Source organism: Scatophagus argus, chromosome 24 (genome assembly GCF_020382885.2).
Source record: "Scatophagus argus isolate fScaArg1 chromosome 24, fScaArg1.pri, whole genome shotgun sequence".
Lineage (NCBI taxonomy): Eukaryota > Metazoa > Chordata > Actinopteri > Scatophagidae > Scatophagus > Scatophagus argus.
This window is the reverse complement of record NC_058516.1, coordinates 774,422-796,182: the sequence shown is the minus strand read 5'-3', so window position 1 is coordinate 796,182 and position 21,761 is coordinate 774,422. Positions and strand designations below refer to the sequence as shown.

Here is a 21,761-nt window from a genome sequence, read left to right as displayed (position 1 = left end):
CAGCGCTTCAGGTTCATGTTGTGACCTCACAGAGGGTCCAGAACCACATGCTGGGAACCTCTGTGTGGCTCATCAGTACTGTTAAATTCAGTCTGATTTGGGTAGTGAACCTCCCTGCACCCAAGATTTTCTAAGATTTACTGTCTGACGAGACATCAAACAGAAACAGAAAAAGAGAAACACACAAAAAGCTGAATTTCTTTTTCCACTCGTTGAAAGGGTGCGTTCATGTGTGGGGGGAAGATTCGTGCACGTAGATGATGTGTGTCACCTCGCACGGCAGCTCCCTGCCACTTCCTGTCACAGTTAGAGACAGCAGAGGAAGGCAGACGTTGGCCTCAGTCGTCTCTTGCTCGTCGCTGGTGGCTGAACCTGCTTTGGAAGGGAAACGTCTTTCGGGGAGAGCACTTTGAGATGGAGCTCCAGACGAGGATTTGCGGCCTGCTGGTCCTCGCCTCCCTGTTTTCCCCAGCAGGTAAGACGCATCAGACACCGAAGACGCAGTTCTCCACTGCGGAGTCTCACAAGTGAAGGCTTCAGCAGCTTCACTATGAAAAAATAGCTGAAGGAGTCAGTTTTAGTTTTCAAAATGTCGATGTCTCAAACCGAACAAAAAGAAAATATTGATGGATCCACTTGATGGATGTTCTGTGGTTCTGGAAGCCTTTTATGAGACTTTGAGGTTTTGTGTCTCGTATTTAACACTTCAGCTGACCTGAACTTCCTGTGAGGAAATTCGAACGAATTGCTTGAAAAGTAGAAAATTACAAACCGGAGAACCAAACGCCAAATGGCGGCCATGTTGGATGGCCTGCTGGTTGTGTTGGTGTTCGTCTCACAGGATCAAACTCTGGTTTGTCCACAAAGTTACAAGTTAAAAAAAACTCAAAGACCTTCTTTAATCTGTCCACATATTTGAGCTAACGATAGCAGCTGCTCGGCTAATCGACGCTGTAGTCCTCATAACTGACGACATGTTAGACCAACAAGCAACGAATGTGAAAGACTGAAGACCGACAGTCCAGACGTCTCAGAGAGAAAGAACATTTGATGTTTTTTAATGTTTTCTCAGGTGTTTTGTTCTCTTGTCGTTCAGTTTTTAGTGTCAGGTGTATTCAGTCACAGTCAGCTTTCTGTATGAACAGAACACTGCAGACACAAACATGTTCTCAACTCAGGAACCCATTAAAGAACATCTCCAAGGTGTCACAGCCATTCATGTCAGTGTGCTCGCGCTGTGCGGTTAAAACATAAATTGGTGCGGAAATCCTGTTAAATCCAGAACATTTCCAGAAGTCGTCGTGTTGCTTCACTTGTTTTCTTGCTCCTCAAAGTCGCAGCCCGTTTGAGTCGATCAGAAGGTTGTGAAAAGGCCGAAATCAGCCGGTGAAGGTGACGCGGGATCGCCGTCAGCTTCAGCTGGTCAAAAGGTAAAGCAGAACATGCGAGCCTGACCCTTCAAACCGACAGGGAAACATCGTAAGTCTCACTGCGGTGGTCGGACGGACAGTTCTGTCAAGTGGAAAGACCACCTGAAACCGTTAAAACACCTGAAAGTCTCGAGTGCCGAATTCCTATTTAGGCTCCTGAACACCTTAAACCGTCGTGCATCGCCAGTTTTAGTCTCAGATGACCAGTTTAAGTCATGAAACATCAGTCCAGTCCAGTGAGGACCGGCTGAGTTCGTTTTCAGAAGAAAATCAGCTGAAAACTAATGTGAAACGTGGACCGATTGAAATAAAATGGAGGTACGACTCCAACAAGATGGCCTCCGCCCTCACGAAGAGAAGCCGTTCTGCTGAAAAACAGGCAGAGATGCTCAAAGACGCGTTAACATCTGAAAAACCACTCGAGTCCATTCACACGTTCGAGTGGCGGAAGAAGACGCAGCAGGAATCCGGAATAAAATGAAATATTAACTTTCACAGAGCAAGAAATCGCTTTGAAGGCGTCTCGTTGGGTCTTTGTTTGTCTGGCCGAAGCTCCGGGGTCACAGGACACCTGAAGTTAAAACACGTCTTCCATGCACTTTGAGTTTTCTTCCTCGTGTTTAGTGACAAAGCTGAAGATTGAGCTGCGTGACGGCTTACAAGAACAACCTAAAATCAAAAGCAGTGAAATCAAAAGCATTAAAACGAGCCTCGACTGATGAGACGTCAGCTCTGCAAACTGAGGAGCCAAACTTTTATTTTTAGTTTACTTTTGAAGTTTGAGCCTCGTGAACCTCGGGCGAAGGTTTTGTTTACAGTCACGTGAAGTTTTGAAGGCCTTCGTGAAGCAGAGTTCGTTAACGCGAAGCGGAGTTCGTTAACGCGTGCAGACGTGGCGATGGCCGTCTCAAGCCTTTCACACCAGCAAGCTGCGGCTGGCGTCTCAGCTCTGACGGACCGCGGAGCGTCAGCCCCCCCTCGTTCAGGAAGCAGCTCTGTGGTTTGTCAAGCTGAGTCGTCCTCCCCACACTGAGGCTCAGCTCGACGCGGCGGCGAGCCGACTGAAGGAGGCCGCCGGTCGAGACGCCCTGATGAGCGAACAGAAGAAGACGCCGTGCTTGCAGGAGGAATCAGGAAGCTTCTTGTTCAAGAAACATCAAGCTCACGTTTGTTTGGTTTTTCAGCAGGTTTTCAGTGAAGTCTGCTGTTTCTCCACCTGGCAGCCATCTTTGATGAAGGTGTGAAAGATGGAGGGCAGAGAGAAACGATGAAGTGAAAGCAGAGCAGGCAAGCTCTGTGGCAGGAACAGAAACTGAAAACAGAGGTCACGAAGCAGAGAGGGTGTCGAGGCGTCCTGGATTTTGTTTCAGGTGTTCAGGAACTCAAGAAAACTGACTTTTGCGTTTCTGTTTTCATCAGAATCCTCACATGAGATCTCAAAACGTGTCGCAATCAGCAGAAATGAGACAAAACCTCAGAGTTCTGATGCCAGATAAGACCCCGACTGCAGCTCAGACCCTGTCAGGAGTCTGATCCCAGTGGGACCCGATGGGGTTCCCGAGGCGTGTGAATCCACCTGTGGAGGATCGGTTCAGGCCGCGGCAGCAGCTCGTGGGTTCTGACAGTTCGTCAAACAGGACGGCTGTGAAACCCTGCGCTCCTAAACCGCTGGTGGTCTGAGTGGATGTCGGCCAGTCCAGGCCTCCAGTCCAGGCCTCCAGTCCAGGCCTCCAGTCCAGGACTCCAGTCCAGGCCTCCAGTCCCCTCTGTGGTTTGCTTCAGGCCACAGGACTGACTTTGCTTCTGTGTTGGCTGATCAGTGAATCGGTGACGATATTTAACCTCACGGATTCGTCGCCGTGGAGACGCATGTTGCATGTGGCGCCGACAGTCAGGAACAAAATGGAAACTCTGCAGATTAAATCTTATCGGTCTTTAATGAACGTCAGTGAGTCTGATCGCCACCAAATGAAAACACGTTCTGCCAGCTGTTGAGCCCACAGCCGAAAGAAATGTCAAACGACACAGCAAACCTGGACCCCTGAACACATCACCACACGTCAGTCCAGGTGTTTGAGCCTTGTGTGTTGCATTTGAGCAGCAGGCTGAACCTCAGAACGACGCGTTCATGTTTTTGGAGTATTTTTCAGGAAACGACCTCACATTTTGATGAAGTTGTTGACTGAAGTGCTGAGGGAAGCGAAAGCTCTGACGTCTGTTTCCACTTGAATCAGTTCCCAGCTGCGATTACACGAAGTGAGAAAAACACACAATCGTGAAGTCGATATTTCTGAATGAACCTCGACTGAACATAAATACAAAACACACACACACTCACACACACACACACACACAAATCCATAAGCTCCGAACAGAAGTTCAGTCTTCTTTAACATTAGTGGTGCGTTGAAGGTCCAGCATGTCGGTCAGCCTTTTGAGAACTGAAACTGTCAACATGAGGACTGCAGTCCTCATCTCATGTTGCTGCTCTTTTGTTTTTGGTCAAAGCTTTGATCTCGCAGCAGGTGAGGCCACTGGTGTGTTCGGGGACACCCTGGCATGTGGGAGAAGTCGGTGACTTCAGGCGCTGTGATGGAAACCTTTGCAGGAGTTTTGTGAATGGAAACAAGCTGTTTGTGTTGGTGGTGAGTCATGACAGTTTCTGACAGTCATGAAAACATGCGATCAAGCTTTCCGTCAACGTCTCGGCGAGTTCACCTTCCAGTTAATCAAATTCTGATTGGGTGGAAACGACTCCTCTGGTTTTCTGCTTCAGCGCTGCAGCTGCTACTTTGTGAGTCAGTGAACCCAGCAGTCGTCACAGAATCAGACCAGCACAACACAAAATGTCTTTTTCACCATGCAGTCACATGGCAGCTGGAGAGGACGTCCAGTAAAGCTCACGCTGACTGCACGCAGTGTGTACATGTACTGTGAACACAGAGTACTGCAGTACTGCACACAGAGCCCAGTCTCTCAGGTGGAGCTCGTCTGCGTGTACAAATACACATCAGTCAGTGCAACACTCTGATGTACTCTCTACTGAGCAAGTACTCAGATACCAAAGTAAAAGTACTTTGTACCCACACAAAATGGAAATACTCAGGAGAAGTACAATACGGAACTGTGGGTACGCAAAACACTGCAGTGATCATCAGATCTCTCACCCTGACTCCACACACTCACACACACACACACAGACTCACACTCACACTCACAGACTCACGCACACACAAACACACACAGACACACACACACACTCACACACACACACACACACTCACACACACTCACACACACAGACTCACACTCACACTCACAGACTCACACTCACAGACTCACGCACACACAAACACACACACTCACAGACTCACACACACTCACAGACTCACACAGACTGACACACACACACACAGACTCACACTCACAGACTCACGCACACACACTCACAGACTCACACTCACAGACTCACGCACACACAAACACACACACTCACAGACTCACACACTCACACAGACTCACACACACACACTCACACACACAGACACACATAAACACACACACACACACACACTCACAGATTCACACACACACACACACACTCACACACACACACACACACACACACACACACTCACAGACTCACACACACACACAGACTGACACACGCACGCACACACACAGACTCACACACTCACACAGACTGACACACACACACGCACGCACACACACAGACTCACACACACACACACACACACGCACACTCACAGACTCACACACAAACACACACACGCACACTCACAGACTCACACACAAACACACACACTCACAGACTCACACACACACACACACACTCACAGACTCACACACACACACACACGCACGCACACTCACAGACTCACACACACAGACACACACACACACACACACACACACACACACACACAGACTCACACACACACACTCACACTGTGTTGTGCTGACTTCCTCTGCTGTTAATTTTGAGCCTATCAGATGTCCCTCCTCCCATCGAGCTGGAGACAGTGAAGTGGCCGCGAGTCACCGAGTGACATAATCTGGTCTTCATCAGCGTTGTCATGGCAACGTAACCGCGGGGGAGTCGACGCTGTGCTTATCTGCTGTTACTATACTTGTGCGTTTAAAGTCAGAGGCTCGTTCAGGTTCAGCTCTGCGGTTTGAGACCATGGTCTTCCTCTTCCTCTTCCTCTCATCACGAGTTTCGAAGGAGTCTCTTCGGTCCTCACGCTGAACTGAAGCTTGTGTGTGATGAACCTGAGGTGTGTCCCTCCAGAAGGAAACCACAAACACGACGTGGAGGTCGAGTTCAGGTGGAGCCGGCAGGCTTTGGGCTTCAATACCGTTTAAACTGATGAGCAAACTTCTGTCATCAACACCAAAGTTAGCTGCAGTCTTTCATCAGACAAACAGGAAGTGTGTTTGTGGGGGACTATGTTGGGCGGCGGATGGATCCGCGCTCGGTCCTCGGGTCTCACTCTGTCAGTCGACTGTAACACAGATATTATTTCTCTGCAGTGTGTGAATGTGTGTGATGAAGCTCGGTGGTTTCCTCCATCACACTGGCAGGTGTGTGTGTGGTTTAGTGTGGGTGTGTATATGCATATGTCTGTGTGTGTCTGTGTGTGTCTGTGTGTGTGTGTGTGTGTGTGTCTGTGTGTGTCTGTGTGTGTGTGTGTGTGGGGGTTAAACACTCAAACGGGTCAGAGTCATTTGTGTCTCGGCTGCTGTTGCAAACAAAAGTTGTTGTCTTCGTGTTGTTCACAAACTGAACTAAAATCAGAAAGTGTTTTGTCGGGTTTCTCCTTCGGCTCCTGCAGCAGAACCCGTTGGTGAAATGCATCCTGGGAGTCGTAGTCGACTTCTTTCCTTCAGCTTTTATGTCCACGGGTTTGACTTTTGACCAGAAAGTCGGCCATGTTTTGGTCTGGTGTTGGGTGAGCGAGGGGATCCGTGAGGCTCATTTGTATGAGGAATCTGAAAACGAGGTCACCACTTTGCCTCCTTCTGCCTCCAGTTTTTGTGTTTCTGAGATGCTGGTGTGTGTGTGTGTGTGTGTGTGTGTGTGTGTGTGTGTGTGTGTGTGTGACCTCTGACCTCCACAGAGGCAATTGAGTTGTACAACCCTGCGCTGTGTTACATCCTGGACGGCTTCCTCGGCCTGTACGGACTCTTCATCACCGGCATGTTCATCAGGGAGAAGGTCAGTGAGCAGACACGCAGGCGGGACTCACGCGAGATTCGATTCATCGATTCATCGAATCTCAACTCATTTTGCTCTTTTTCTTCTGTTGAAATGTTTTCAGTTCTTCAGAAGCAAAGCGAAGGGGACGGAGGAAATCTACACCGTGAGTCACCGAACACAACACACGCACGACGATCCGTCTGTAGTTCGACTCCTTCACGTGCTGTTTGGGTTTGAGCTGTCAGTGGATGTTGGCGGTGCTGAACGCCGCCTGTTCTGCTGCACGTGTTCCGTCAGTCCTCAGAGTTACGGCGTCAGTCAGGGGCCGTGAAGGCAGCTTTCACTTCTCTGTGTTGTGAGTGTGTTTGAGAGGACGTGTGTGTGATGCAGTGTGTTGTGTTGTGTTCAGGAGCTGCAGGGTCAGGACTCTGGAGCCTACGCCCCGCTGGTGAGAGGAGATCCTGAGAGAGGAAGGGTGAGTGACCGATCTGATCTCAGGTGAGTTCGCGTCCTGGTTCGCTGAAGCTGAACTCCTCACTTTGCTCTGTTGTGTTTTGCAGAACCGCAGGGTGGTAGATGAGGAAACCTACACGGTAACAAACGTTTTCTTTGCTTATTGTTCTGACTTTAAAATTGATTTAGCTTCGTTTTCTGCCCAGAAACACCAGTCGGTAGTTTATTATTATTTCTTCTATTTTGTATGTGATGCAATTTTATTTTATTTTGAATAATCAGGACCTGAACAAACGTGGAGATGGAGAATATAAGGAGCTTCCTGTTAAAAGGGAGGTGAGTCTGCTGGCATAAAAACAAAATAATTCAAACAAAACTTGAATTCATGATCAGATTCTCCTTACTTATTGTAGAAGTCATACTTTTGAATGTACCTGACGGATTCTAAATTGCTTGCTGACTGTTTTCTGTTTGCGTCTGCAGCGTCAGAGGAAGAACGAGCAGGTTTACCAGGTGAGTGCAAAGCAAAACGTGTTGTGGCGTCGAGCAGCGGCGGGTCGCGACCCGTCTGGGCTGTTCGCTGGAACAAACGAAAGCATCTTCTGTCTCTTCAGGGTCTGAGCACGGCCACCAAAGACACGTACGACTCCCTCCACATGAAGCCGCTCTCCGCTCGCTAACGGCGTCCACACGCGGCCATCCTGAAACGTGTTCCCACTTCCTGTCCGCCTCCGCAGACAAACAAACAAACAAACAAACATCTGTTGGGACTGATGATTTGGCTGGAGCTCCTGTTTCGTGGTAGGGATGATAGCAGGCTGACAGCCCGTCTTCTCTTCAGAGGATTCGTCTTCAAAGGTCCTTGTAGTCCTGAACGTTTCCAGAAATTTGTGTTCATAAAGGTTGTAGTTTTTATTGTAGTTTCCGAGCCGGAAGGCCCGTGTTTCATTTAGCTCATTTACGTTAGACAATAAAACAGGTGTGATGTTTTGCAGCTTTAAGATCTTATTGTAGAATTTAAAAAACGTGAAGAGCAAGTTTTTCTTCCTTCTTTTAAAAGTTTTGTTTTCCTTTTTGCTCGTCAGTGGCTTCGTTTTGGCGCTGTTGCTTACATGCTGTTCTAATTTAACCACAGTCACTCTTGTGGTCGGTAGTTATTTTCAAAGTGTTTACATATAAATAGTCAGTCTTTTGTTTTGCTCTGATATCTTCCTGAGAATTCCTGCCTGAATATTGTGCCCTTATGATGATGATGATGTTTGCTCTGTAAAAGCTGTTCTGATGTTACTTCTGATTTTAAAATGTACATTAATAAAAATGTGACAGATGCAAATTAAAGCAGCCAAACGGTTCAATTGCAGCTGCTGCCACCTGGTGGACAAACACAGAAAAACATATTTGATCCCGGAACAGATTTACTGCACAGCAGATCATTTTCATCATTGCACACATCTTTTTTTATAACGTTGTTTAATATGTTGTGTCCTCCATATTTTTATCAATTTCAACCTTTCATTTTTCTGTGTAAAATTTCAGGAAATTTAATATTGTAATTGAGGTGTTTTTAGATTATTTTTGTGTCCTGCTTTAATAAGTTAATTTGTGGACTGGATAATACAAAAATTCTCATGAATCCGTTAAATTTCATCTTAAAAGACAAATGAATGTCATTTTAAAGTAATGTGATGTTAATTTGTCAATTTGACCCATCAAAATGTCTGTAGAAAACCATTAAAATTCCTCACAAGTCATTCATTTGCCATACGTTTTCATTTAATCTATTTGTCCTTTAGATTAATGTGTAAATTCGGGGACTGTCATTGAAATTTAATGAATTTATTTATGGATTTTGAAACCAAAAGGTTTTTAAGGTGTTAAGGTTTCACTTTTTCAAACTAAGAGACATCAGATGCTTCCTGTTATTTAGCCTTAAGTCTTATTTTGAAAGGAACGAGCGGAACTTTACAACGGCGGATTTGATGCCAGTCCCAAACAGCTGGTTAGCATTGTCGGCTAAGATGCTAGCAGGGTCGCTCTGTTTTTGTAGTGTGTCACGATGGCAGCTCAACCAAAACATTAGCACAAACGCTAAATTAAAACAATGCGGTGCTTTTAATTAATACGACGATAATTCAGTTGAAGGAACTAATAATTAGCGAGTTTGCTAACGAGCGCTTAGCCCTGTTAGCCTCGTTCCCAACAACAACAGCAGCAGCAGCTGTCAACTCTGAGTCCTTCCACTTTGGCCCTCACAGATTATTACGTTAAATTAAAATAAATCCAAATGGAAACAGCCGCACCCAAGCGAAGAGATAACAAGAAATCACTGCGTGTGAAGGTAATCAGCCTCGGAAATGCCGAGGTCGGAAAGGTAAGGACCACCGGATTGTGTTAGACCAAAGCCCATGTTGAATCCAGGCATTTTATTTCAGACGTCCCCAGCCCTCTTCAAAGAACTGACGACGTTTAAAACGATTTGAAAGGCTGGTCTTGGCTTTAATGTTTATGTTTGTTGTGCTCTTTTAGTGTTTATGGTGCTCATTTGTGTTTTTCAGTTTAGCATTTGATTTTCCATTTTACTGTCGAGCTTAATTCACACGTTTTGTGATGTCAGTGATTTATGAAAGGAGCGACTGATTCTGCTGTCTTCCTTCGGCTCAGCCATCTAAACGCGTTGAAACACAACTGTCTTCAATGCTGAATTCACCAATAGAATACTGTAATTCTAATATAATTATGAATTGTGTTTTTGTGCATTATTACAGTGTGACTTAACAGGATGTCCTAAAATTGACACAGTCTTCACTGCGCTTCACTTCTCAATCCGCCCTTAAATTGTTAGATTTCTGAAGGAGGTCTGGCATGAAGGAGCTAATCTTAGCTGATCATTTCTGTTCCAGAGCTGCATTATCAAACGCTACTGTGAGAAGAGGTTTGTTCCCAAGTACCTGGCCACCATTGGCATCGACTATGGAGTCACCAAGTGGGTTCATACGCTGCACAAACAAAATGTGTTTCATCCTTGTACCAAACCAGAATGCCACTTTGGTGGCCATTTTCTGTTACTCTGAGTTTCAGTACTTGATTAGTACACCATTGCAGTACTTGTGTTTGTGTAATACTGGTAATGTGTGTGTTGTCAGAGTGCAGGTTCGCGACAGAGAAATCAAAGTGAACATCTTTGACATGGCCGGCCATCCTTTCTTCTATGAGGTGAGATTTAAAACATTTTTTTTCCGCAAAAGAAAACTTGAAAAGCAGCTTCAACACTTTTCAGAAATAAAATCAGATCCAAAGTCACGTTTGTAATGTGAGCAAGCTGCCAGCAGGTGGTGCTGTTGAACCAGGAAAATGAAGTCTGTCTGTCTCCACCTGCTCTGCTTGTCCCTCCGCTCGTCCTTCTTGTTCCTTCCGTCTCTGAGGTGCGTAACGAGTTCTACAAGGACAGTCAGGGGGTCCTGCTGGTCTACGACGTCGGCCTCAGGGAGAGCTTCGACGCTCTCGACAGCTGGCTGGGGGAGATGAAACAGGAAATGGGCTCTCAGGCCAACATGGACAGCATCGTGTTCGTCGTCTGCGCCAACAAGGTCAGGTCTCCATGTGTGCGCCTTTAAACCCGTACATAAACCTCCAAACCGCTGTCACGTGTTTGACCGTGTGTCCGGCCGTGCAGGTGGACCTGACGAAGCGGCGGGTGGTGGACGAGGGGGAAGGCCGTCTGTGGGCGGAGTCCAGAGGGTTTCATTACTTTGAAACGTCAGCACAGAGCGGAGAGGGAATCAACGAGATGTTTCAGGTCACTACACACACACAGAGACACACACTGATTGACAGAAGCATGTATTGAGACGTGGTCTTGAGCTTGCTGTCGTGTTGTCTCGTCCCTCAGGCGTTCTTCTCGTCCATCACCGACATGTGTGAGAATGGCGGGAAGCGTCCAGTGTCCGAGGTCAGCGTCGGCTTCACCAAAGAGCAGGCAGACACCATCCGACGCATCCGAAACAGCAAGGACTCGTGGGACATGCTGGGGGTCAAACCCGGGGCCACGCGGTGAGTTCAGGGCCGGCGCTCGGATTCGTTCATTCGGTTTGCATTTAAATTGGTTTGAATTGTAAGTTTTGACGACGCGTCCGTCAGTTAAATGTCGGCGAGGTCACAGTCAGGTCAGCGTGTCAGTTTTCACCTTGACTGACTCGTGTCTGTTTACTGTCTTCGTCTGTCCTGTGTTGCTGGTCTCCAGGGAGGAGGTGAACAAGGCGTACAGGAAGTTGGCCGTGCTGCTGCACCCGGACAAATGCGTCGCCCCCGGCAGCGAGGACGCCTTTAAGGCCGTGGTGAACGCCCGCACGTCACTGCTGAAGAACATTAAATAGCACGGAAACACACACACCTGACACCTTGGACCTCATGTCTCTCAGACGTGGACTGAAGAGGGACACTCAGCCGATTGGACAGCGTTTATTTATCAGTCTATTTATTCAGCGTGAAGGTCTCGTGTGCCATGTTGCTCGCCACAGTGCTGTACGCCAACACCACGCCTGGTTCATGACCAGTTTTAACTTATTTACTGCATTTTAATTATGTGTGTGTGTGTGTGTGTGTGCGCAAGTTATCCAATTTACAGCAACCTTAACTTAAAACAGCAAGTTTGAAGCCGGACTTCTGAGGCTTTAAGTTGCGGCTGACGTCGTCGTGCTTCCTGTTGGCGGTGATGATGATGTCAGCGGGGCGGCGGGTCTGAGCGGACATCCGGTTCAGATCCCAGACGGCGTCACAGGTTTCAGTCAGTGCGGAGGTCCTGTTCCGGTCTCACGGCTCACAGATCGGGTCGGTTCGGGTCCCGTCCGACATGAAGCGACCGATTTGTTCCCTCGTGGTACCAAATCCCTGACATCACTTCCTGTCCAACGTCTCATTTGTTCACTGAAGTCATTAAATGGTTGTTTCTGTGTCGTGGAGAGTCACAGTCCACATCACTCATTTCCTGTGGGACTTTTTAATAAAACTTTACCTCCGACTGTTTATTGGCTCTAAACCAAACTAAGGAGGAGCTAAAGTGTCCCTGAAGTCCCTCCAGCGGTTCCACATCAGCGTGTTGTGTGTTCTGACCACGTCTTGTTTGTCCAGCGTGACGACGAGTCCGGTCTTCATCATCATCATCATCATCATCACGGTCACTGAGGCTCGGTGTGTTTCAGGAATGTGTGTCTGACTGAACTTATTCACGGCGTCTCGTCCCTCGTGACTGGACCTGAAAACGAGTTTGTCTCGCACTTAATTCATCGGCTGTGTTGATGATGCGTTTCCTGTCCGTGACCCCCTTTAAGGTCACGCTGACAGAAGAGCAGAGGAAGAAGAAACTTGACTTTAACCACCTTACAAAGCAACTTGTTTAGAAGTTTTCCTCTCAAGTGTGACGCGAGTGTGTGTGTGTCTGTGTGTGCGTGTGCACGCGCGTGTTTGTGTGTGTGTGTGTGTGTGTGTGTGTGTGTGTTCCAGTCTCACTGTGGTTCATGTAAGTGCACGTTTTACTGGATTGAAATAATAAAAAGCCAAAAATGACTCTGTGTGTGTGTGTGTGTGTGTGTCAGGAATCTCCTTCACTCTTTAAATCATCTGGATGGTTGTGGTTTCCTGCTGTGTTTGAGCTCTTGAACGTCTCTTGGTGTGAGTCCTGAGTCCTGGTTTCAGTGTGTGGACCGACAGCTCGTGTCCCTGCTGTTGAGAGTCATGAACCTCACACACGCGCGCGCGCGCGCGCAGGCTGACCTGCTGAATTCCTGCCAATCCCATCACGCACCTGCGCGTTAATCTGCGGCCGCTGGTCTCCGCCTCAGGGTCCCTGATGGGATCAGCACTCGGCTCCGTGTCCTCTGTTGTCTCCTGGCGGTCTTGTTTTGTCGTCTTTAATTCGGGGAGAAGCGACGAGCTGAACGCGGCCGCTGTGATCTTTGGCGGTTTTTCGGACTCCTCGTTTGGTTGATTTTGTTGCCAGGAGACAAATTAAACACACGTGAGGATCTCTCGTGTCCTCACCGTCTTCATCACGTGGAAGTGTTCTTCCTTCGAGGAATTAAACCACAAACTGTAAAAGTCAAGGACATCTGAAGATGGAGACCGGAAACGATCACGTGAGCCCAAAATGAAGTTTTTCCACACGTTTCGGTGCGTTTTGTGGACGTAGAGGAGGATATCTGTGTGTTTCAGAGTGAAGAGGGGGATGAAGACAAGGTGAGAGGATGGAGGGAGGGACGAACACACGAGCGGGAGAGAAAGACGAGTAGAAACGAGAAAGAAAAGATGAGACGGACGGAGAGAAGATGCTGAGAGGAGTTCAGAATGAGAGAAGAAAAACCGAGAAAGGAAAAGGTGTGAGCGAGGCACGACGGTGTCGTCACACTCCTCTTCTTCTTCACCTGGACAACACACACACGCATCAGCTGTGCAGCAAGTGGGTTCAACACACACACACACACACACACACTCATGAGTGATTTAACTAAATGTTGTAAACAGAATCTGCCGCCATCTTCACCGTAAACTGAAACAGGTGTAGGAAGGGAGGCGGGGCTTAGCTGTTTGTGACGTCAGCTGCTCACGCCGCAGGTACCACCGTGAAGGCGCGACTCATGATGAACCAAACGGGCTAATAAAGAACCGTTTGCTCCCTCTCCGGATGAACTTCCTGCTCTGCTGCCAGCAGGCCGTTCTGTGACCTGATTGGATTAGCCTGCAGACTGGCTTCTGTCCCGGGCCAGCACCACGTGTCCAGGCCAGGTGTCCTGCTCAGTTAGATCTGATCGACACACTTAGAAAACCAAGTCCATAAAGCACAGAAGTTTGAGCTTTTAATTGTAACATTAAGATGATAAAAATGTTGCAATGAAAACGAAAAGAAACGTCTGAAACACTTTTAATTTGAAACGTGCAGGAAGTGTTGAGTTTAACATCTCAGTCCAGTGTTGGCGTTCCTGACTGCATCACAGGATCTTCATCAGTGAAGCCGATGATGATGATGATGATGATGATGACGAAGACTCGTCTACTTGTGTTTGAATCAACACAAACCCCAAAGTGTCCTGAAATCCTTAAATTACTGACAGACTTCATGTCTTTGTTGGTGTCAGCTGATCTCTCCTGCTCTCGCCACCATGGACGGGAACGGCGGCCTGGTGGAAAATGGCGGCTGCGACGCGGCGCGGCAGCCCAGCGACATCACCTTCAGTGCAAGCATAAGCCCCGCCCCCGGCCTGAGGAGGAAGCACCTTCTGTGGCAAAATGCCGTCAGGAACATCATCAACCAGCACAACCTGTACTCCCTGAGGCTCGCCGGAGGCCTGGAGAGAGGGAGGCACCGCATCGTCGTCACCGACGCCTACATCGCCGACATCAACAGGTAGAGTCAGTGATGTCACCGGCAGGTGGAGTCGGACTCTCCAGCAGGTCTTGGCTCGGTGCGAGAGTTGTCCCTCTGCGTTGTCTTGCAGGCAGATCCGTAACAAAGCGTCTCGCGGAGCGTACTGGCAGAAACGGCGCTCGTCGGCGGCTCGTATCCACCCGACCACACCGAGGATCACCAGGGCAACGCAGGCCAAACACGACTCACTCAGCGACGCCGACTTCTTCGTGTCGTGGGGGTCGACAGTGAGAGGCGTCTTCATCCCCGCCCTGCAGCACACATTCAAGTAAAGACTCGCAAGCTTTGTGTTTGTCGTTTGTCTTGTGTGAGTTCAGACGTACGATCCGCCAGAACACTTGAAGTACATGTACACACACAGTACTACACACAGTACTACACACAGTGTCTAGTGCAGTAACGTCTGCTGTCCCCTGCTCAGGTCTCCAGACCTGGAGCAGCTCTACCAGCAGTTCTCGTCCGGTCAGAGGAGAACTTCGCTGGTCGTCACCAACGTGATCGACATCCTGACCAGACTGCTCATCTTACTGCTAACATGGCCGCCGGGCTGGTGGGGCGTGGCCTGTGATTGGCTGGTGGGCCTGTCGGTCGTCCTGTGGGCGGGGATCTGTGTGCTGGCACTGACCAGGAGGGACGTGATGTCATCGCCGCAGTGGCTGAGGTAGGCTGGGAAATGTAGTCAGAGATGAAAGCTGATCCCAGTTTGATCAGGATGTAATCCACCTGTCTGTCTGTCTGTCTCAGGTACCTGTCTGTGGTCAGCTGGTGCTCTCAGACGCTGCAGGTGTTGGTTGGTGTCTTCAGTTGGGCGGAGAGCGATCATTCCTGGTACGTCTTCTTCTCTCTGTTCTCCACCTACACCCTGCTGCCCCTGCCCCTCTTCTGGTCCATCATCACCGGGGCAACCACCTCCAGCCTCCACCTGCTGCTGGACTTCTGCCGTCACTACGGCGACCACGCCGTCATCAGAATGGTGGGCGCTCGTCTGACTTTCTTTTTTCCTTTAGAAAATGTCCCAGATGTTTTGCCTCACCTTGCACACGTGTTTTCACCTGTCCAGGTGTTGTCCAAGGCCCTGTTGTACCTGGCCATGAACACCGCCGGTCTGTTCATCCACTACCTGTCAGACAGGACTCAGAGACAGGCCTTCCTGGAGACCAGACGCTGCATAGAGGGACGAGTCAGACTGGAGAGGGAGAACCACAGACAGGTAGAGAGCTCCACCTTTCACTCTTTGGTTTGTTAACACTGAAGAAGAAGAAGAAGCACCACCTGACCCACAGGTGATCACATGCGTGTCCTCCAGGAGCGCCTGGTGATGTCCATCCTACCTCGTTTCCTGGTTCTGGAGATGATCGCTGACATGGCCCCCATAGACGAATATCTGCTGCCTCAGCAGTTCCACAAGATCTACATCCACCAGTACAAAGACGTCAGGTGAGCACACACCTGTCCCACCACAGACACGAGTTAGTTTGATCCCGAGGATCTGATCCAGACTCCTGACTTCTGCCTCTCGCAGCATCCTGTTTGCTGACATCATCGGCTTCACTTCCCTCTCGCTGATTCTGTCGGCTCAAGAGCTCGTCAAAGTCCTCAACGAACTCTTCGGTCGCTTCGACAGGCTGGCTGAGGTCGTATCGCCACGGCAACCACAGGCTGACCTTTGACCTTTAGTCATCAGTTTTTGCTCCAGTTTGTCCTGTTTTCTACCATCGGAGGTTGCAAAGTTCTGTGATTTTGTGTGTGTAGGAGCACCAGTGTCTGCGCATCAAGATCCTGGGCGACTGTTACTACTGTGTGTCCGGAGTACCGGAGCCTCAGAGGGGTCACGCTCGCTGCTGTGTGGAGATGGGCCTCAGTATGATCAGCACCATACGGTAGACGCGCGCACACACGCACACGCACACACACGCCTCCATCACCTCCATCACGTGAGGCGGCACGGCGACACTCTGTGCTGTGCTGTTGCAGCTACGTTCGACGGGAGCTGCAGCAGGAGGTGGACATGAGGATCGGGGTCCACTCTGGTTCGGTTCTCTGTGGGGTTTTGGGTCTTCAGAAGTGGCAGTTTGACATCTGGAGCTGGGACGTGGACATCGCCAACAGCCTGGAGGCTGCAGGAGTGCCGGGGTCAGACACACGCCAACACAGCACCTTACTGATCGCGCTGGTCACAGCTTCACCAAAATGTCCTCGTTTAAGAGACAGTTTTTTGTCCTCTCAGACGGATTCACATCTCGCGGGCCACTCTGGACTGTCTGGGTGGGATCTACGAGACGGAGGCAGGCCACGGCCAGGAACGCAACGAGTTTCTACGGAAACACAACGTCGACACGTACCTGATCCGCCCGGCGCCACGAGAAGAGGCGGAGCCGCCGAGAGCGAGACGTCCGAGTTACGACGAGATGACGACGTGGAGCGCCGAGCTGCCGTTCGGAGACATCCTGGGAATGAACTTTGTGAGAACCATAAAAACATTTAAAGACAGACAGGAGGTTTTTCTCGAGCAAAGTTTTACTCTCCTTTTTGTCCTTTGTGGTGCTCCACAGATCCTCGCCACCTTCACGAACGGCTCCTTAACCCAGCTGCCCAATCAGATCGCAGCACAGCAGTCGGGCTCGCGGGAGGTCAACAAGAGGATCCGTCAGGCCATGGAGGTTCGGAGCAGCGAGCGAATGAGGAAGGAGCACATCACAACATTCACTCAGGTGTTCAAAGACTCCTGCATAGAGGGAAAGGTAATGAGGTCATTTCCTGTGGGGGGTGGGGCTGGTTTTGAGGCGCGGTGGTCTGATCGTCCTCTTTTTGTCTCTCAGTACTCGCAAATGAGAGACGAACTCTTCAAGTCCAACATGGTTTGTTCTTTCATCCTGTTGCTGCTGCTGATGGCCGTCCAGATACTGATCCCCGCCCCACGGTACCCCTGTCCACCTACCTGTCTGTCTGCCTGTCCGCCTACCTGTCCTTCTACCTGTCTAACTGTTGCGTCTCCTGTGTTGGGCTCAGGTTTTGTCCGATGGTGGCCCAGTGTGTGGTCTGCGGCTTCGTTTACTTCCCGCTCTTGCTGCTGACTCTGGGGGAGGAGTTCAAGCGTTGCCCCGCCCCCCTGCAGTCTCTCTGCTGCTGGGTTCACGAAACCAAACTCGCCCGGACGCTGCTCACCCTCATCGCCATCACCGTCAACTTCGGGGTGGCGTCCTCGGACATCGTGAGTGTGATGAGGTCGTGGTGTTTCTCCTGCACAGGTGGAGCCCTCTCACTCTCTTCCTTTCCTCCCTCCAGCTGTGGTGTGATCTGTCAGACACTCATGTCAACAGCAGTGACTCCCAGCAGGCTCCGCCCACCTCCACCTGGCCCGCCATCAGCATCTGCACACATCCAGAGGTGAGCTGACAAACGTTGCCTGTCTTTCCTGTCTGGATGAGGCGGATGACCTCCGGTGTGTGCTCATGTGAACAAACCCTCGCTGTGTGCAGTACATGGTGCTGAGTGGTGTGGTCGCCATGGTTACCTGCGCGGTGTTCCTCAGGCTGAGCTGCGTGTTGAAGCTGGCCGTCCTGCTGCTGGCCGCCGCCCTCTACACCTACCTCATAGAGACACACAGGTGACGTCATGACGCCACAGCAGCTGAGGGCTAACGACTCCATGTCCCCTCACTCTTCGTCTAAGGTGTCTGCTGTGTGTCTGTTGTGCGTCTGTCAGGTCTCATCACCTGTGCAAGAGGGGCGTTTGCGTTGTTCTCATGGTGATGTTTGTGGTCGCCGTCCTGTACAACAGCAGACAGGTGAGTTCTGCTGGGTTCTCCTGGTTCCGCTGGGCTGACGAAGGCTGGGCGTTTTATTGAGCGGATTTGTCCTTTATGATGACAACATGTCATCATCAGCGTCCTCTGTGCTCTCCTTCGTCGGCAGCTGGAAGCGACGGCGCGGCTGGACTTCCTGTGGCGTCTTCAGGCGAGGAAGGAGGTGGAGGACATGAAGGAGCTGCGGGAGCACAACGAGTGTCTGCTGCTCAACATCCTGCCGGCTCACGTCGCCCAGCACTTCCTGGAGAGAGACCGCAACGACGAGGTACCTGCCGCCGGCCGCCAGGTGTGCGTCTGAGAGTGCGTACACCCACCTGTTAACTCTGTGTGTGTGTGTGTGTGTGTGTGTGTGTGTGTGTGTGTGTGTGTGTGTGTGCAGGAGTTGTACTCGCAGTCGTACGAGCGAGTCGGCGTCCTCTTCGCCTCTCTGCCGGGTTTCTCCGACTTCTACGAGCAAAAGGAAGTCCGTCATCAGCCTGTCGAGTGTCTCCGCCTCCTCAACCACATCATCACCGACTTCGATGAGGTCACACACACACACACACTCACACACACTCACACACTCACACACACACACACACTCACACACTCACACACACACACTCACACACACTCCTCTCTCTCTCAGCAGTTTTATTCTGTAGTCTAGTTAAAGAGATGTGGAGAATAAACAGGCGAGTGGTTTCTGTGCAGCTGCTGGACGAATGTTACTTTCAGGACGTGGAGAAGATTAAAACCATCGGCAGTTCGTACATGGCAGCTTCTGGCCTCTCACCTGACAGACAGGTGAGTCCTGTGACGGCATCCCCGAAAAATCCTCAGAGAAAAGATGCCAGCAACACAGCAGGTGGTGGAGGTGGAACGGCTCCCCCCGCTGGACAGTTTCAGTCCTGACGTCTTCTGGACAGGACGACTGAGAGCTCAAACGTTTCTGTCCTTTCCTTCTTTCTCTTCCTGTCCACGTTTCCCTTCCCGCCATCCTTCCTTCCTTCCTCTGATCCTCACCTGTGTTCAGGAGTGTGAGGACGACTGGCATCACCTCAGCGAGTTGGTTCTGTTTGCTCTGGCCATGCAGGAGACGCTGAAGCAGGTCAACACGCAGACAGGAAACAGCTTCCAGCTGCGAGTCGGTACGTTCGCAAAACGTTTGCCGTGTTGCTCTCAAAGTCCGTGTTCAGAGTCCGCGTGACCTCTGACATCACCGTGTGCAGGTATCGCTCACGGCCCCGTGATCGCAGGTGTGATCGGCGCCACCAAGCCTCAGTACGACATCTGGGGGATGACGGTGAACATGGCGAGCCGGATGGAGAGCACCGGCGTCAGCGGGATGATCCAGGTGAGCTCACCTGTGTGCACATCGTGTGTGTGATGTGTGTCGCTGAACTCTTCCCGCCTCCAGGTCCCAGAGTCCACCAGCTGCATCCTGGTGGAGCGAGGCTTCCTACGGCAGCTCCGAGGGAACATTTACGTCAAAGGCGTCAGTGAACGCCACGGAAAGGTGAGACAAGAGACAGAAGGTAGAAGTAGAAGGCGGGAAAACAAATTTTAAATAATTGACAGGTTTTATCGGAACGTATCGATTTCGTTCAGGTTCGTACGTTTTTCGTGAGCAGTCGGGAGGAGCGTTCCAGTTTCGTAGAGCGCGGCTGTGGGCGGGGCTTCAGTCTGAACAGGAACACACTGGGAGCTGTGGTCTACAGTCTGGTCCAGGCCAGGAAGAGAGAGAAACTGATGGAGGAGAACGGAGGATTCCACCTGGTGGAGGCGTCGTAGGAGGAAGTCGAGGAGGGTTGCGTAGTCGTCAGCGATGTAAAGGACGCCGTTATAACCAAAGCGTCTTGTTCTGTGTTGTAGAAGTGACTCTGCTGAACCACCAGAGGGCGTAGTGGCAGAGAAATTCATTCGATTCACTCAGTGAGTTTTAACTGTTTTTATTTGTTATTACGCGGACTGACCAGCAGGTGGAGCTGAACAGCAACAAGACGTTTGATGTGTTGTTTTTTTGGGGTTTTTTTTTACTGACTGGTTTTGTGAAGAAATTTTTTATTAATTAAAAATTAAAGCAAAAACTTTTTTTAAAAAATCGATCTAGAAGACAAACTGAGAAATTATACAGAAATTATTTTTCCCAGACTATAAATTCTTCAGCCCGAACTCCAAGATGGGTGGATGAGCTGATGACCATGTTTTCTGACAGGAGAAAACAAAAGGGCTCCTTAAAACTCCTCAGTGTGTCTGGTTTGTTTTCATTTCAAACAGCTCACGGACGCTGAGAGTTTTCCCAGCAGCGCGTGAACGCGTCACAGCTGAAAATAATTCCAGAAAAAACTCATTTCAACAAGAATCATGTGTGACAATTAAGACAAACGTGTCGGTAACTTCATCAGTGAGGCTGACAGACAGCAGCAGCTCGTCTGTGAGCAGATCTCACACTTTGGTGTCAGTCATTAAGAAGCTACACAAGAGCCAAATGTGTCTGTTCTGTCTGTGCTGGTCTTGGTTTTTACTCACATGTGATGTACGATGTGTTGAGACGTAAAGACCCAAACAAACTACTGTACCTCGTCAGCATTCCATATGTACGGAGGCTGAGACGGGCCAAAACACGGTCTTTCTAGTCAGTCATCTGACAGCCAATCAGCAGAGTTCTCAAGGTAAGGAGCCTCACATCAGTCCGTCACAGTTCGTTTGTTCACGTGGCGTCTTCGCTGAGCCAAATGCTTTTGGTGCCTGCAGCGAACCATAAACCATCAGATCAGGAGGTCTAAGGACCACAGCAGGACTTCAGCTCCGACTGGAGACCAGCGTGGACGGCTCACGCGTCTCTGGCCTCTGAGGGCGGGTCGGATCGATTTGGAAAGCAGATCACATGCACGAGCGAGTGAGCCGACGCTAATGTGGAGTCCGACCGTCCGTGAACTGCAGCGTCGAGCTTCTGTGGACGGATTCAGCACATGACCATCACGTCTTCGTGTCCTCACTGCACTCGACTTTTATCATTTGTTACCTCTTTGTTTGGTTTTTAAATTTATTACCTTTAAATGTGTTGGTATTATTTTTACTCACAGTTTTATTTTGTAGTGTTTATTTCCTCTCGTTTTTGTCAGTTGTTCGTGTTATTATTGCAGTTATTTTATTATTTTGGTTGCTGTGAATCAAATAAAACGTCCGCAGTCGAAGCTGACACGGTGTCCTGATGTCTCACACGGGTCAAACGTGTGAACGTCTCGCTGCTTGTCGCGAGACCTTTGAGCTGCAGGTTCAGGCAGAGCTGTGAATGATTAGCCTGAGGGGAGGGCATCAGCACCAGCACTCTGTCTAATCTGGGGTCAAAGGTCACATCTGGGACTGTGGGTCAAAGACATCAGATCATTTCCTGTCAGAGAAAAACTAGAACTTGAAACCTGACCAGGTGACGTGTGACGGTGCATT

General features: G+C 49.8%; 3 protein-coding genes across 8 annotated transcripts; all 3 read left to right on the top strand.

The window, feature by feature from the left end:
• Nucleotides 1-268: 268 nt before the first annotated feature.
• Nucleotides 269-8,855, top strand: LOC124055265 (T-cell surface glycoprotein CD3 zeta chain-like). Its single transcript, XM_046381907.1, has 8 exons — nt 269-475; nt 6,572-6,669; nt 6,773-6,814; nt 7,061-7,126; nt 7,212-7,244; nt 7,387-7,440; nt 7,588-7,617; nt 7,719-8,855. The coding sequence occupies exons 1-8, from the start codon at nt 415-417 to the stop codon at nt 7,782-7,784; spliced, it is 450 nt and encodes a 149-aa protein (XP_046237863.1). The 5' UTR covers nt 269-414; the 3' UTR covers nt 7,785-8,855.
• A 205-nt stretch (nt 8,856-9,060) lies between these two features.
• dnajc27 (DnaJ (Hsp40) homolog, subfamily C, member 27) lies at nt 9,061-12,666 on the top strand. Its single transcript, XM_046381880.1, has 7 exons — nt 9,061-9,475; nt 10,005-10,087; nt 10,248-10,317; nt 10,527-10,691; nt 10,778-10,900; nt 10,994-11,154; nt 11,345-12,666. Exons 1-7 carry the CDS (start codon nt 9,389-9,391, stop codon nt 11,475-11,477), a joined length of 822 nt encoding a protein of 273 aa, XP_046237836.1. The 5' UTR covers nt 9,061-9,388; the 3' UTR covers nt 11,478-12,666.
• A 17-nt stretch (nt 12,667-12,683) lies between these two features.
• LOC124055203 (adenylate cyclase type 8-like) lies at nt 12,684-21,346 on the top strand. Of its 6 annotated transcripts, XR_006842586.1 has the most exons (27): nt 12,685-13,235; nt 13,312-13,555; nt 14,232-14,500; nt 14,592-14,789; nt 14,943-15,182; nt 15,266-15,494; nt 15,582-15,731; nt 15,828-15,958; nt 16,044-16,155; nt 16,274-16,401; nt 16,496-16,654; nt 16,749-16,983; nt 17,074-17,262; nt 17,341-17,441; nt 17,531-17,732; nt 17,807-17,908; nt 18,001-18,128; nt 18,227-18,308; nt 18,436-18,594; nt 18,709-18,855; nt 19,023-19,115; nt 19,345-19,459; nt 19,541-19,665; nt 19,729-19,827; nt 19,920-20,243; nt 20,899-20,983; nt 21,066-21,120. XR_006842586.1 is itself a non-coding variant. In XM_046381774.1 (25 exons), the coding sequence occupies exons 2-25, from the start codon at nt 14,256-14,258 to the stop codon at nt 21,095-21,097; spliced, it is 3,486 nt and encodes a 1,161-aa protein (XP_046237730.1). In that variant the 5' UTR covers nt 12,684-13,555; nt 14,232-14,255; the 3' UTR covers nt 21,098-21,346. The 6 variants fall into 6 exon arrangements, 2 of the variants coding, with proteins under 2 accessions (XP_046237730.1, XP_046237729.1); XR_006842587.1 differs by having other exon boundaries at nt 12,685-13,555; nt 20,184-20,243; XR_006842585.1 differs by having other exon boundaries at nt 12,685-13,555.
• Nucleotides 21,347-21,761: the final 415 nt, after the last annotated feature.